This window comes from Drosophila gunungcola, chromosome 3R, assembly GCF_025200985.1.
Source record: "Drosophila gunungcola strain Sukarami chromosome 3R, Dgunungcola_SK_2, whole genome shotgun sequence".
NCBI lineage: Eukaryota > Metazoa > Arthropoda > Insecta > Diptera > Drosophilidae > Drosophila > Drosophila gunungcola.
In genome coordinates, this window is record NC_069139.1 from 30193110 (window position 1) to 30205560 (window position 12451).

The 12451-nt window shown below is 37.2% G+C and overlaps 2 protein-coding genes across 3 annotated transcripts in view; one reads left to right on the top strand and one right to left on the bottom strand.

Moving 5' to 3' along the window:
• LOC128252919 (serine/arginine repetitive matrix protein 1) overlaps positions 1-7133 on the bottom strand; it is a 45680-nt gene extending 38547 nt beyond the window's left edge. The window contains 2 exon segments of the mRNA XM_052981141.1: positions 6174-6531; positions 6989-7133. Of these exon segments, the coding sequence (XP_052837101.1) occupies positions 6174-6230 (57 nt within the window). The 5' untranslated portion in view covers positions 6231-6531; positions 6989-7133.
• Positions 7134-8893: 1760 nt separating this feature from the next.
• LOC128252923 (probable arginine--tRNA ligase, mitochondrial) lies at positions 8894-12447 on the top strand. Of its 2 annotated transcripts, none has more exons than XM_052981144.1 (4): positions 8894-9051; positions 9109-10273; positions 10332-10698; positions 12294-12447. In XM_052981144.1, exons 1-4 carry the CDS (start codon positions 9019-9021, stop codon positions 12445-12447), a joined length of 1719 nt encoding a protein of 572 aa, XP_052837104.1. In that variant the 5' UTR covers positions 8894-9018. The 2 variants fall into 2 exon arrangements, with proteins under 2 accessions (XP_052837104.1, XP_052837105.1); XM_052981145.1 differs by lacking the exon at positions 12294-12447 and having other exon boundaries at positions 9109-10040; positions 10115-10273; positions 10332-10470.
• The last annotated feature ends 4 nt before the right edge of the window (positions 12448-12451 follow it).

Below are 12451 nucleotides of genomic sequence, written 5' to 3' on the forward strand. Positions count from 1 at the left end.
AACTTTTGGGAAAGTTTCATGCAGATAGCTTTAAAATATTATCTTTTAATATTAAAGAATGAGGCGACACCCAACTGTCAAACCCGCCGGACTTATCCATGTCATAATTTGATCGATAACAAGAAGGAAAGCAAACTTCGGCAAGCCGAAGTTCATATACCCTTGCAGCTATTGCATTAATTAAATACTTTTGAAAACATTTAAATTATGATTTACTTGAGTATGTGCTAAAAAAAAACATTGAAACTATGATTATTTGCAGCTCAATTATTAGATAGTTATTTTATATATTTTTATTATTTCTATGGGAGCTATATGCTATAGACGTCCGATTTTGATAAAATTTATACCATAATTCTGAAATAATTAAACATTGCTATATGTCGAAGAACTAAACAAAAAATTAAAAAACAGAAAAGTTATAATTTTTTTCATTTATTTTTCCGATTGTTCCTATGGGAGCTATATGCTATAGTCGTCCGATTTTGATGAAATTGAAACCGTAATTCTGAAATATTAAACCATTACTATATCTCGAAGAACTAAACAAAAAATTAAAAAACAGCAAAGTTATAATTTTTTTTCATTTATTTTTCCGATTGTTCCTATGGGAGCTATATGCTATAGTCGTCCGATTTTGATGAAATTTAAACCGTAAATCGGAAATATTTTACCATTACTATATGTCGAAGAACTAAACAAAAAATTAAAAAACAGCAAAGTTATAATTTTTTTTCATTTATTTTTCCGATTGTTCCTATGGGAGCTATATGCTATAGTCGTCCGATCCGGCTCGTTCCGACTTATATACTACCTGCAATAGAAAGACAACTTTTGGGAAAGTTTCATGCAGATAGCTTTAAAACTGAGAGACTAGTTTGCATATAAACGGACGGACAGACGGACAGACGGACAGACGGACAGACGGACAGACGGACAGACGGACATGGCTAGATCGACTCTCCTAGTGATGCTGATCAAGAATATATATACTTTATAGGGTCGGAAACGTCTCCTTCACTGCGTTGCAAACTTCTGACTGAAATTATAATACCCTCTGCAAGGGTATAAAAATACAATTAGCAATAAAAACTAAAAGCCGAATGCAAATATTAAAGACTCATAAAAATGTTTTCCCAAAATAAAGTAAACAACAGAAATCGACGAGCAAAGTAAAAACTTCTCCGAAAATATTTATGTGCACTCCGCATTCGATTCACTGAATTGTGTTGAAGAAATGCTAATATAAAAGCGACTGACTGCCAGAAAATGCAATTGTAAAACTAACAGAAATCCAGAAAATCAGTAAAGGTTAAACTCTCTCGTGCGACATGTGCACCTCCTTCTACACATTTATTCGTCAGGTTGTTTTAAGTGAAGACGATTTAGAACTGCTTTAGGGCCTAGTTACACTTGGGTTGTTTCACTGCATCATTGCGTCTGAAGCTTATAGCCACTGGCTAGACGAAGTTTTTATACCCTTGCAGAGGGTATTATAATTTCAGTCAAAAGTTTGCAACGCAGTGAAGGAGACGTTTCCGACCCTATTAAGTATATATATTCTTGATCAGCATCACTAGGAGAGTCGATCTAGCCATGTCCGTCTGTCCGTCCGTTTCTTCGGAAACTCTCAGTTTTAAACCTATCTGGATAAAACTTTCCCAAAAGTTGTCTTTCTGTTGCAGGTAGAACATAAGTCGGAACGAGCCGGATCGGACGACTATATCAGTCTTTTTTGTCTTTTTGACTTGTTAATAAGTTGACAGTTCAGAATTACGCTTTTAATGCTATTAAAATCGGAAAACGATATCGTATATCTGTCATAGGAACTATCGAATTGAGCTGCAATTCATCATAGCTTCAATGCTTTCAATCATACACGCAAGTAAATCATAATTTTAATTTTTTCAAGAATATTTAATTTTTGAAATAGCTGCAAGGGTATATAAACTTCGGCTTGCCTAAGTTTGCTTCCTTTCTTGTTTTTACATAGGTTTTGTATAGGCAGATAGAAATGGGGAATAAGTGCATTAGTCTACAAAAGTTTGATTTTACTAGTTTACTAGATATTTACTCGATGTTTGGCATCGATATACTATCGGGGGAACTAACACCGCTATCGGTCGAAAACAACAAAAAAATAGCCGGTAAAAAAGGCGGGAGGATTTTCCTTGACAAATCAATACAAAGAACAGCTGTTCACACGCAATGGTGCACGTCTGTCATGTTTAACAGCCTATTCTGCTTCATTGCGTCTATTCCGATATCGTTAGGCTATTATACTACAATTTTATGATAGGTGCAAGGAATGTATATCACAGAAAAGTGTTAAACATATATGATTTCACACGAACCGCCTCAAAACAGTTGACCTCAAGTAATTAAAAAACTTTTTACTCTTAGACTTAACCCATGGAGATTGCTCATTGGTTTTCAACAATCGCAAAAATAAACCTTTATATTCTCTGGGCTTCTTGCCCCTAGTGGTTTGAGTTTGCATTTGGTTTCCCTTTATTTTCGGTTCTCGCAATTGAGGAGAATGTGGTTGGAAGACAGTTGGAGAAAAGTGTAAATTCCCTCGTTAGATGCTATAGGACGAAGTTTCCGGAGATGAGAAGGAGTTGGCTTAAATTATTCTCACTCTCTGAGAGCACAACATATATATTTTCTATAAAAGATATAAGAACCAACATACTTGATATCAATGTTAGTTTTACCTTAAACATTCCTTATAATTTTTTTTTTACAATTTGCATGGTTTTTCGGGTTAAGGCGGCGAAGTTATAAAGATCTATTTAGTAATGAACTTTAATTGGATTTTTATATACTTTTACTGTTTTAGTCTGGACAATGTGCTTACAATTTTAAAAGATTATTTTTTAGACTTATATTTTTATTCCCAAAGTTTTTTGTTATAAATATAAATCTAAAATCAGTACTTAACCCAAACCGTAAAAAATCTAGCCATGTCCGTCTGACCGTCCGACAATCCGTTTAAAAATTTATTATTTCAAAATTATTGTTTTAGTTTTATTAAAATCGGACGACTATATCATATAGCTCCCATGGGAACAATTGGAATATAAAAAAAATTAATGAAACAAATTTTAGCTTCTCTTTTTTTCAACTTTTTTTTTTATATCTTTTGGATATAGTAATGGTGTATTAATTCAGAATTGAGCTTTTAATTTAATTCAAACCGGAAAACGACATCATAAAGCTACTATCGGAACGATCGATTAAGATTTAATAATTCAGAATAATTTTCAAATCGGAAAACTTTGTCTTAGAGCTGCTTTAGGAACAATCGAATATTTAAGCTGAAAATTTTCTGTTTCAATGATTTTAAACAAATACGCAAATATATCGGAAATAAGATGTTTTAAAGAATATTTAATTCTTGCAATAGCTGCAAGGGTATATAAACGTCGGCTTGCTTAATTTGCTTCCTTTCTTGTAAATTACAAATATTTTGTTGTAAATTCTTGGAAATTACATTTTTCAAAATCTGTTTAACCCTTTGGTGTTAGTCCTTCATAGTTTCAAAAAAGTTACTCATTGTTTGTAGAATGTATCTTTTAATATTAAAGAATGAGGCGACACCCAACTGAGTGCAATAAATCGGCAAATCTTACTGGATATTTCCTGGGAGTGACTAAGAATTAGGTATGGCGGTAGCCACATGCGAGCTGAATCGATAAGCGTGTGGCATGCTACCGACGTCCGACTGGCGACACTTAGCCGGCACTTGTTGTTGCTGCTGGGTAGGTGGGTGGGTGGCCGGCTCGTTGGCTGGGCGCAGAGTAGGTGGTGGTGGGGTGGGGGAAGGTGTCGCCATAAAAGTTTGACTGCCCTGCGCTGATGTAATACCGCAAGACAATTTTGCCTTGCACGTCATATGGCTGAACAAGCAGTGGGAAACAACAACAAAAACTCTGAATAAAAGCCGGCTATAAGGTGCTCGCTATTTACTCTTCTCTCTAACTCACTCATTCCCTCTCTCCAGCTCTCGCTTTCTCCCACTCTCTCCATTTCTCTCTCGGCTGCACATGCGCGGGTTCTTGAAGGAAAGAAGGAAGGTTTTACCCAACAATTTGTGCGCAATGTGAAATGTGTGACTCTACTTAAGCTACATTATTCTCTGTAAAAAATGTACCAGAGGTATCCTCTAGCAGGTTTGAGTTTAAGGCTTAAAGAATTTGGAACCCTAATTTTATACTATGTTAATACAGGTTATCGTTTATTTTTAAAGGTAAGTTTTGTTGAAGATATTTTTAGAAAGCATGATAACAAACTAAATGTAAAGTAATGCAAAAACTAAGATATTTAACTATTTCTTAATATTAAATTTTTTTTTATAAAAGGAACAGGGTATAATTTTTGGAAACGTCTACTGTACTCGCCGGATTGCAAATATGTCAGATTCCTTTTTTTTCTAATATCTACATATTACACATTGCCAAGGCAAGTTCATGAATCAGCTGTTTTGCACAGTCACTGGAAGGCGGAGCTAGATGGCTGTGGAGCGAGTTCCAGGCCGAGAGCGGGTCCGAGTTCGAATCCGAATCCGGGAGCTATGTGGGACCCCGGCCGGCCACAGCTGTCGGCCCAAACAAGCCACAAGCCATATGCTATTGATTTTCTGTGCTCTTTTGGCCATTTTTCCTGCCTTGGTGCCATGTTCCATGTTTCTTTTTATTTTTTGTCGGCTGTTACTTACTTTACGCTGACGCGATTGGAATTGGTGTCGAGCGTAATGCAAGTTAATTTATTCGCTGCCAGCAAAATTCTTTTATTTATTCTGAGCCTCCATATATATTAATAGTAAGAAAATATTTCATGTCTCTACACAAATGATTTGTGACGGCTATTCAAGGATAGCAGTTGTAAGGTGATATTGTTCAACGCTATAAAAGCTGGTAGGAAATGTGGCCAAAGGGAAATCATTTAAGTGGAATTCGAAACAAGTAAAATAATCTGTGGTTTGTTTAAACAATATTTTAAGTGTATTCATAAATGTTATCATTAGAATTCTGAATATATGATATAGTCGTCCGATCCGACTCGTTCCGGATTATATAGTACCTGCTAAAGGAAGACATGCAGTTTCATGCAGATAGCTTTAAAACTAAGAAAATAGATAACGTGGAAACGGACGGACAGACGGACAGGCATGGCTAGATCGACTCTTCTACTGATGCTGATCAAAAATATATATACTTTATAGGGTCGGGAATGTGTTTTTCACTGAGTTGCAAGCTTCTGACTGAAATTATAATACAAGTATAAAAACAAGATGTGTTAAGACACAACTTTTATTAGACTTATCTGAATGGCGAATTAATAAACTGCTCGAACACTCGAGACACAGATAAATATCTGTAACTTTGCAAAAAATGTAGTATATATTAAAAAAAATTGTTCCTCAATATTTACGCCCATGCTATACTTTTTTATGGTTCCTTGAAAATGGTAAAACCCCCAACTTAGTACCGCATATAGAATGAACAAATTTTAATATTAAAAATGCACCCTAATCCCAAAATTTTTCCAAGCGAGTCATAACTCATGAAAATCACCCCATTTTCGAGTTCTTGCAGCCCCCATTCACTTGTCGGCTGCAAGTATGCAATAAAAATCTATTATATGTCCTACACACAAGACTCACACTCACTCATACACACACGCGAGTTCAGACACAACTGCCGTATATAAATCAAACGATTTGGACGCTATAAACGAAATATTCGTTGTCTGCAAACTGGGCTATAAGGCTAAGGGAGCGAAAACTCCGGAGAACGGCCTGCAAATAATTTAAGGACTGCTGCACCGACAAAAAGTAGTACTGTCTTGAACCTGGTGTTATTAAATCTTTTGTGTGTTTGAAAACCAATAAATATAATTTAAATAAAATCCCACAAAAACCTATCCTTTCTTTTATAATAGTAAAAGATTATCTCATTGGTAATTGTTAAATGCCAGTAAGCTGCTGGAGATTTATATTAAGACTATAGTACTATATCATTGTATAATAGATTTAAATAACTACCTTAAACTCAAATAGTTTAAAGACTCTTTAAGTATAAATAGTCCATATATACGTATATTGAAGCTTATTAGATTGCAACATACTCATTTTTTAGTTGTAAAGATGGTTGAGGTGTGTTACTCACCTTGTCTACCGGCATTGATGGGCACGCTCTGCACAGATTCCAGAATGAGCCAATCATAGGGAAATGCTTTTGCTGTTTGCCAGACCAAGGTGCCAAAAATACAGATCAAACACGTTTCCGAAGGGGTTTATTTATTCTCGATTTTCTGCAATTCGCGATGCTGTTTTTAACTCTTCATGGGTCAAACACACACGCTTCGCCTTTAAATTTGAATATTTCACCTCTCGCACGCTCGTTTGACCGCTCTCTTTCTCTCTTTCTGTCTCTATCTCACTCTCCTTATGCACACGCACCTTTATAATGCGTAGAAAAGAAAGTGCGTTTGTATTGTTAAAGGCCAAATTAGATTAGGCTTCCGCTGCGGGGAGAAATGGAGGCGTGAGAAAAAGTATTGCACACCAGCAGGCGCCTTCTTACAGTGATGATCTCATGCACACATACACACAACAAACATTTTTATGACCCCCGAGTGTAAGCCTAATGAGCCCATAATATCTCGATTATATCGAGCAAACGGTTTTAGTTGGACATAACAAATGAAAACTAGTGCGAGAGCCGCGTTCTGATTCTTATTTTTATGGCCTGGCAAATCGATATCTATTTTTCATCACAGCCCTGTGGTATGCAATACTTTTTAGCTCGTAGTGCTAACTGCACTTTTTCATTTCTTTCTGTCGCTTTTTTTGTGGTGGTGATCACTGGAGCGAAGCTTTGGTAAGATACGCAATAGCCAAGAAACTTCAAATGCACAGGGAAACACACTTTAAGATTAAACCGATTTTCTTCCTGCTTTCTGCGCTGCCACTGCTGCCTACATATATGTATATATCTTTCTGATCAAGCCCTTTCGATTTTTACTCGACGACGTTACGAACACGACTGAACCTGAACTGAAAGGTCTCTGAAAATAATCCACCGACCGAAGCCAAAGCGTCGGCGTTGGAGTTGACGCAGGGCCTGGAAGTTTTGGGGAGAGTGTTTTGGAAACGAAATCGCAAATGGAAGTCTCACTAAACATATGTTCGCATGAGCGTCGATTTGGCCAAGGAAGTGCATGACTAATAAAAAAAGGAAAAGCTAAGAAATACGAAAGAACTTTGGGTTGAGACCGTTATAAGTTATTGCAAATTTAACTCTGTTGGCTTTCGACTTCAATAACCTGGCAACGCTGACATGCGCAATGCAAACGGGTAACTTGTGACGTCACAATAGACTACACAGCTGATGTACAGAGCAACCGTTACTTCTACAATATATTTTTAAATATTTGAAAAATAATATTTCTGGATGCGTTGAAAAAAAAAAAAGGTTATTTTAATTGATGTCAATAATTTAAGTATAATAATAGCTTAAAAGCCTATTTACACAGGATTTACAAGGGATTTTCTGCAAAAGCGAGCTTTTGGATAGCTGCTTTTTCCTTCAAAAGATGTAGATGTGATGGAAAAAGAAGTGGAAAAGGCACTACCACTCCTTGTTGCGAGTAGTCGGCTGTAATTCTGTTGTGACTCAGTATTCTTGAAGTATTTAGATGATTTTTACTTGGCCATTTTAGGAAATTTTGGAGATAGATATGCATTTTGCAAAGCCAGCGGGCAATGCCTTTGAATGTAATTTAGTGAAGAAATGCCAATTCAATAATATGAATGAATAGGAAGCTATTGAATCCCAATTAAAAAATTTTGAATAAATAAATAAACAGAAATAATCAATTCTCTACAAAAATATGGTTGCACCCAGCAATTTCTTATAGCTTCAATAATAACCTTGACAATAAAGTTTATTTATTGATTTAAAAAAAATATATTGAATTAACGGTTAATATTGAGTTCCAATAGCCTTTTTTTACAGAGATCCATCCACCTTCCACCATCCGTTGGAGGAACGGTCCATAAGGTTTTGCCGTTCAAAAAAATTTCCCAGTTAGTCCGCCGTTAAAATTTGACGGACTTTGGCGGACTAATTTATGCGATAGTTAGCCGATGTTTCTGCGGTGCAACCCTCTTTCCACGCAGTCCATCCCTGGAAAACCATTGGAATTTTTGAAAATAAGTGAAATTTCGGTTTTCACCTTCCGATTTCAGCTGATCTGAACACCTGTGTCTCGTCAAAACGTAAACAGAGATTGTTTACCTGTTGACATTGACTAGATGAAACTGAGGAACACTAAAGAAATATCGTTAACTATCGGTATTTTGCGGTATTTTATTTAAAAACTATTAAATTTGGCATTTAGACTTATGGGAGTCACTTTCTGCTGAATGTTCAGCAAATGTTGTCCTGCTGAAATTGTCAAAAAGCTGTTTCAACAAATAGTAGTTACGGCTCCTTTTTTAAATTGCTCTAGATTGGTTTGTCTCACCTTTTGCTTGCGTTGGAGGAAAATGCACAGGGAAAGCAGAATGGATTTCTTATAAGCTATGGACGTCTAAACTTCTTAATTTGTATATATTTGGTGATTTTCATGTTTTTAATTTTAGTAGAACAGAGCGACAATTCAACTAAACTTTCAGCAGCCTTTGGGTTGCTAAACTACTTAAATTTCCGCCAATTGAATCTGTATGGAACAGCTGACCGAATTTCAGCAATTTACAGATTCAGATACCCAAAGTATTGTTCAGTGCTAACTTAAAAAATAATTCTACTGATTTGGTATTTTTACTAAAGCACCAACGAGAGGCATTATTCGGCTTTTGACGGACGGTCACATATTAGTTTGTTTTCCTTGATTACAGAGCTGGAAAAACTTCGATACTTGCAGCGATAGGCTGAACCTAATCTCGCCTTGTGATATCGATTTCTTACAAGACCAAGAATATTACATCGATATTTTTGGCTCTACTAGATGATTCGCATACGGCGCGCGATTTGTGACCAGGTAACGCTATTTTTCTGGCACCATGCATTTCCTGACTCACCTGAGTTTCTTTTACAGCTGCCGCAGCTTAAGAAAGCGTGCCCTGCCCTGGAGGTACCGGTCAAGAAACAGCAGCTCCAGAATGCCCGGCGGCCGACTTTGGAATGGGTTCTCCCATCTGCGGTTGCGCAACAGGAGCAGGAACTTCTCGAAATAGTCAGGGAGCACAGATTTGATGAAGCATATGTTAAGAAAGTCCGGATAGTGCCCAGTGCCGGGCGCAGTGCAGCCAAGATCGAGTTCCAGCTGCAGCCACAGGTTTTTGTGGAGCAGCTCCTTCAATCCAAACCGCGTACTTCAGAGCCTTCCACTTCCCCTGCAGAGCACATACTGGTGGAGTACAGCTCGCCGAACATAGCCAAACCCTTCCACGTGGGCCACTTGCGGTCCACTATCATCGGCAACGTCCTAGCCAATCTCCACCAGCATTTGGGCTACCGCACCACCCGCTTAAACTATCTCGGAGATTGGGGCACGCAATTTGGTCTTCTGGCGCTCGGCGTTCAACTGAAGAATGTAAGCGACAAGGAAATGCAGGCATCCCCCATAGAAGTGCTGTACGAATCCTATGTGGCCGCCAACAAGGCATCTGAAGAAAGTCCGGATATTGCCAAGCAAGCGAGAGCTCTGTTCGCCGCCTTGGAGGCGGGTACCGATGAAACTATGGCCAAACAATGGCAGCAGTACAGAAAGTATACCATAGAGGATCTGTCTAAGGTCTACAAGCGACTGGGCGTCCATTTCGATAGCTACGAGTGGGAATCCCAGTACTCGCAAAACCAAATACAGGATGCCCTGGCTAAACTTCGAGAGGCTGGACTCCTGCAACAAGAGCCGGATGGACGTGAGGTTGTGGTGGTGGATGGTAGACGCATCCCAGTGATCAAGAGTGACGGCTCCACTTTGTACCTGGCCAGAGATATCGCTGCACTGCTGGAGAGACTCTCCAGGTACCAGTTCTCCCGTTTGCTTTATGTGGTAGATAATGGCCAGGCGGATCATTTTAATGCCCTCTTTAAAACAGCGGCCGCTTTGGAGTCTCGCCTCAAACTGGATCAACTGCAGCATGTCAAATTCGGACGCATTCATGGGATGAGCACTCGCCAGGGAAAGGCCATTTTTCTAAAGGATGTGTTGGATGAAGCCCGTGATATAATGCGAGAGAAACGAAACTTCACTGCAAGTCGGTCCCGAATACCTAATATAAACTATTCGTTCTCACTCTGAACATTATATTCTAGCCACCAGGGAAAATCAATCCCTAAGTGACGAGCATGTGTGTGACATCCTGGGCGTCTCAGCTGTCCTAGTCAACGTCCTCAAACAGCGTCGGCAACGAGATCACGAGTTCAGCTGGCAGCAGGCGTTGCAAGTTAACGGGGATACTGGGATCAAGCTTCAGTACACACACTGCCGCCTGAAAAGTTTGCTAGATAACTTTAAAGAAGTGCATTTGGATGACATCAAGCCCAACTGGCTGCATTTCACAGACGAGCCTGCGGATGCCCTGGATCTTCTCTACGAATTGGCACGCTTTGATCAAAGCATTTGGCAGTCAAAGGAGCAACTGGAGGCCTGTGTGCTAGTGAACTACCTTTTTGGGTTGTGGTAAGAAAAATATGTTTAAAATGGATATTTTTACATTAGTGTTACTTTCAACTATAAAATCTAGGGAAAGATTTATTTTTATACCCTTAAAATTTTCAGTCAGAAGTTTGCAACGCAGTGATCAATGCTGATCAAGAGTATATATACTTTATAGGGTCGGAGATGTCTCCTGCACTGCGTTGCAAACTTCTGACTGAAATTATAATATCCTCTGCAAGGGTATAAAAATCACTTAAATGTTTTCTGTAAGTAAAAGCCTTTCAGATAGGTGGCGGGATAAAGCTTACACGTGCTTAATATATGTGTTTTTTTTATTATTATTTTATTATTTTAAGTAAGGAAATTATTACTTTCTATTGTCGTGACCATCCACTTCTTTCTTTAACTCAATAAGAAAAGCTTAATTTACATATGCAACTCGTACGTAGAGGTGGTTATACATCTATGATTACTAAATCTATTTTTTTTTTAATTTTAAACGAAATATGGAATTAAATTAATAAAATCAAAAAATTTAAAACATTTAACTTATAAGTAAAATATTTTAAGATAAAGGTCACATCTTTTTGACTTCGAATAGTAGGCCGGCCTGAACAGTAACAGAAGATGTGTAACTTTTTTTTGATCACAATCTGTCCTATTCCATGAAAATAAAGTTTTAGCCGTTTACGCAATAACATCCCAGGTAAATCAGTCTTATCACTGGAAAAATTCTCTTGAACACAATTAACTAAAAATATTGCAACTAAAATTATTAAAAAGTTGACTATTAGCTTGTAAGCGGTCGAACTCTCTCTTTTTCGTTAGCAAGTGTTTTTTAATAGCCCTGTGCAGCCCGCTATAATTAAGAAACATTGGAAAAAACAAAACAAACAATCGACAACCTATTACTACTAACGAAGACAACTAGGGCTTATTTCATAATATCCACAAAACTGCCGATTGAGTTTGGCTCATATTCCAAGATTTTATTTATAGCTGACTTAAAATGGAGTGCGCAATAGCCTTGTAAATATTACTAGTTTTTAAAAATAAACATAATTTTCCAATTTTATTAACTTCTTGATTTAGTTTGAACAAGAAAGAAAGCAAACATCGGCAAGCCGAAGTACATATACCTTGCAGCTATTGCCAAATTTAAATATTGTTTAAAACAACTAAATTTTAATTTACATGCGGACATGTTTAAAAACATTGAAGCTATGACGTTTTTATAAAAGCGTAATTCTGCAATTTTAACCATGACTATGTTCAAAATAATTTAAAAAAATTACATATTATAATAGTTACATTTTTTTCATTTATTTTTTTAATATTCTTATAGTATGCCGATTTAAATGAAATTATATTATATATATTTGTCCGTTTAATGCCGTTTTAAGCACCGTTTTCAATATCGTTTCCTAAGTCTGGGTCAGTCGGGATTGTTAGACAATTGCATACAATTCATATAGAAAACACTTCAAATTTTATATTATTAGCGAATGTTTATAATTTTCTTTGACATTGAATTATTTAAGAAAATCTATTAAACAACTATATTAAACACTAATGTTGTATTTTATTGACAATGTTTTTCTTAATTTAACTCCCAGCAATGCAACCAGTCGGGCCCTAAAACGATTACCTGTGAAGCAAGAAAACTGCCGGCAAAAGCAATCCCAGCGCCTGCTGCTATTTCACGCTGCCAAAAAAACTCTCCAGGAGGGAATGCAGCTTTTGGGTCTGCGTCCGCTCGACCAAATGTAGACTT

Excerpts from the sequence above, each read along its gene's own strand:
- LOC128252923 (XM_052981144.1), top strand. The coding sequence starts at position 9,019 with ATGATTCGCATACGGCGCGCGATTTGTGACCAG. Across the intron at positions 9,052-9,108 it reads GGCGCGCGATTTGTGACCAG|CTGCCGCAGCTTAAGAAAGC; the intron begins GTAACGCTATTT and ends TTTCTTTTACAG. Across the intron at positions 10,274-10,331 it reads GAAACGAAACTTCACTGCAA|CCACCAGGGAAAATCAATCC; the intron begins GTCGGTCCCGAA and ends ATTATATTCTAG.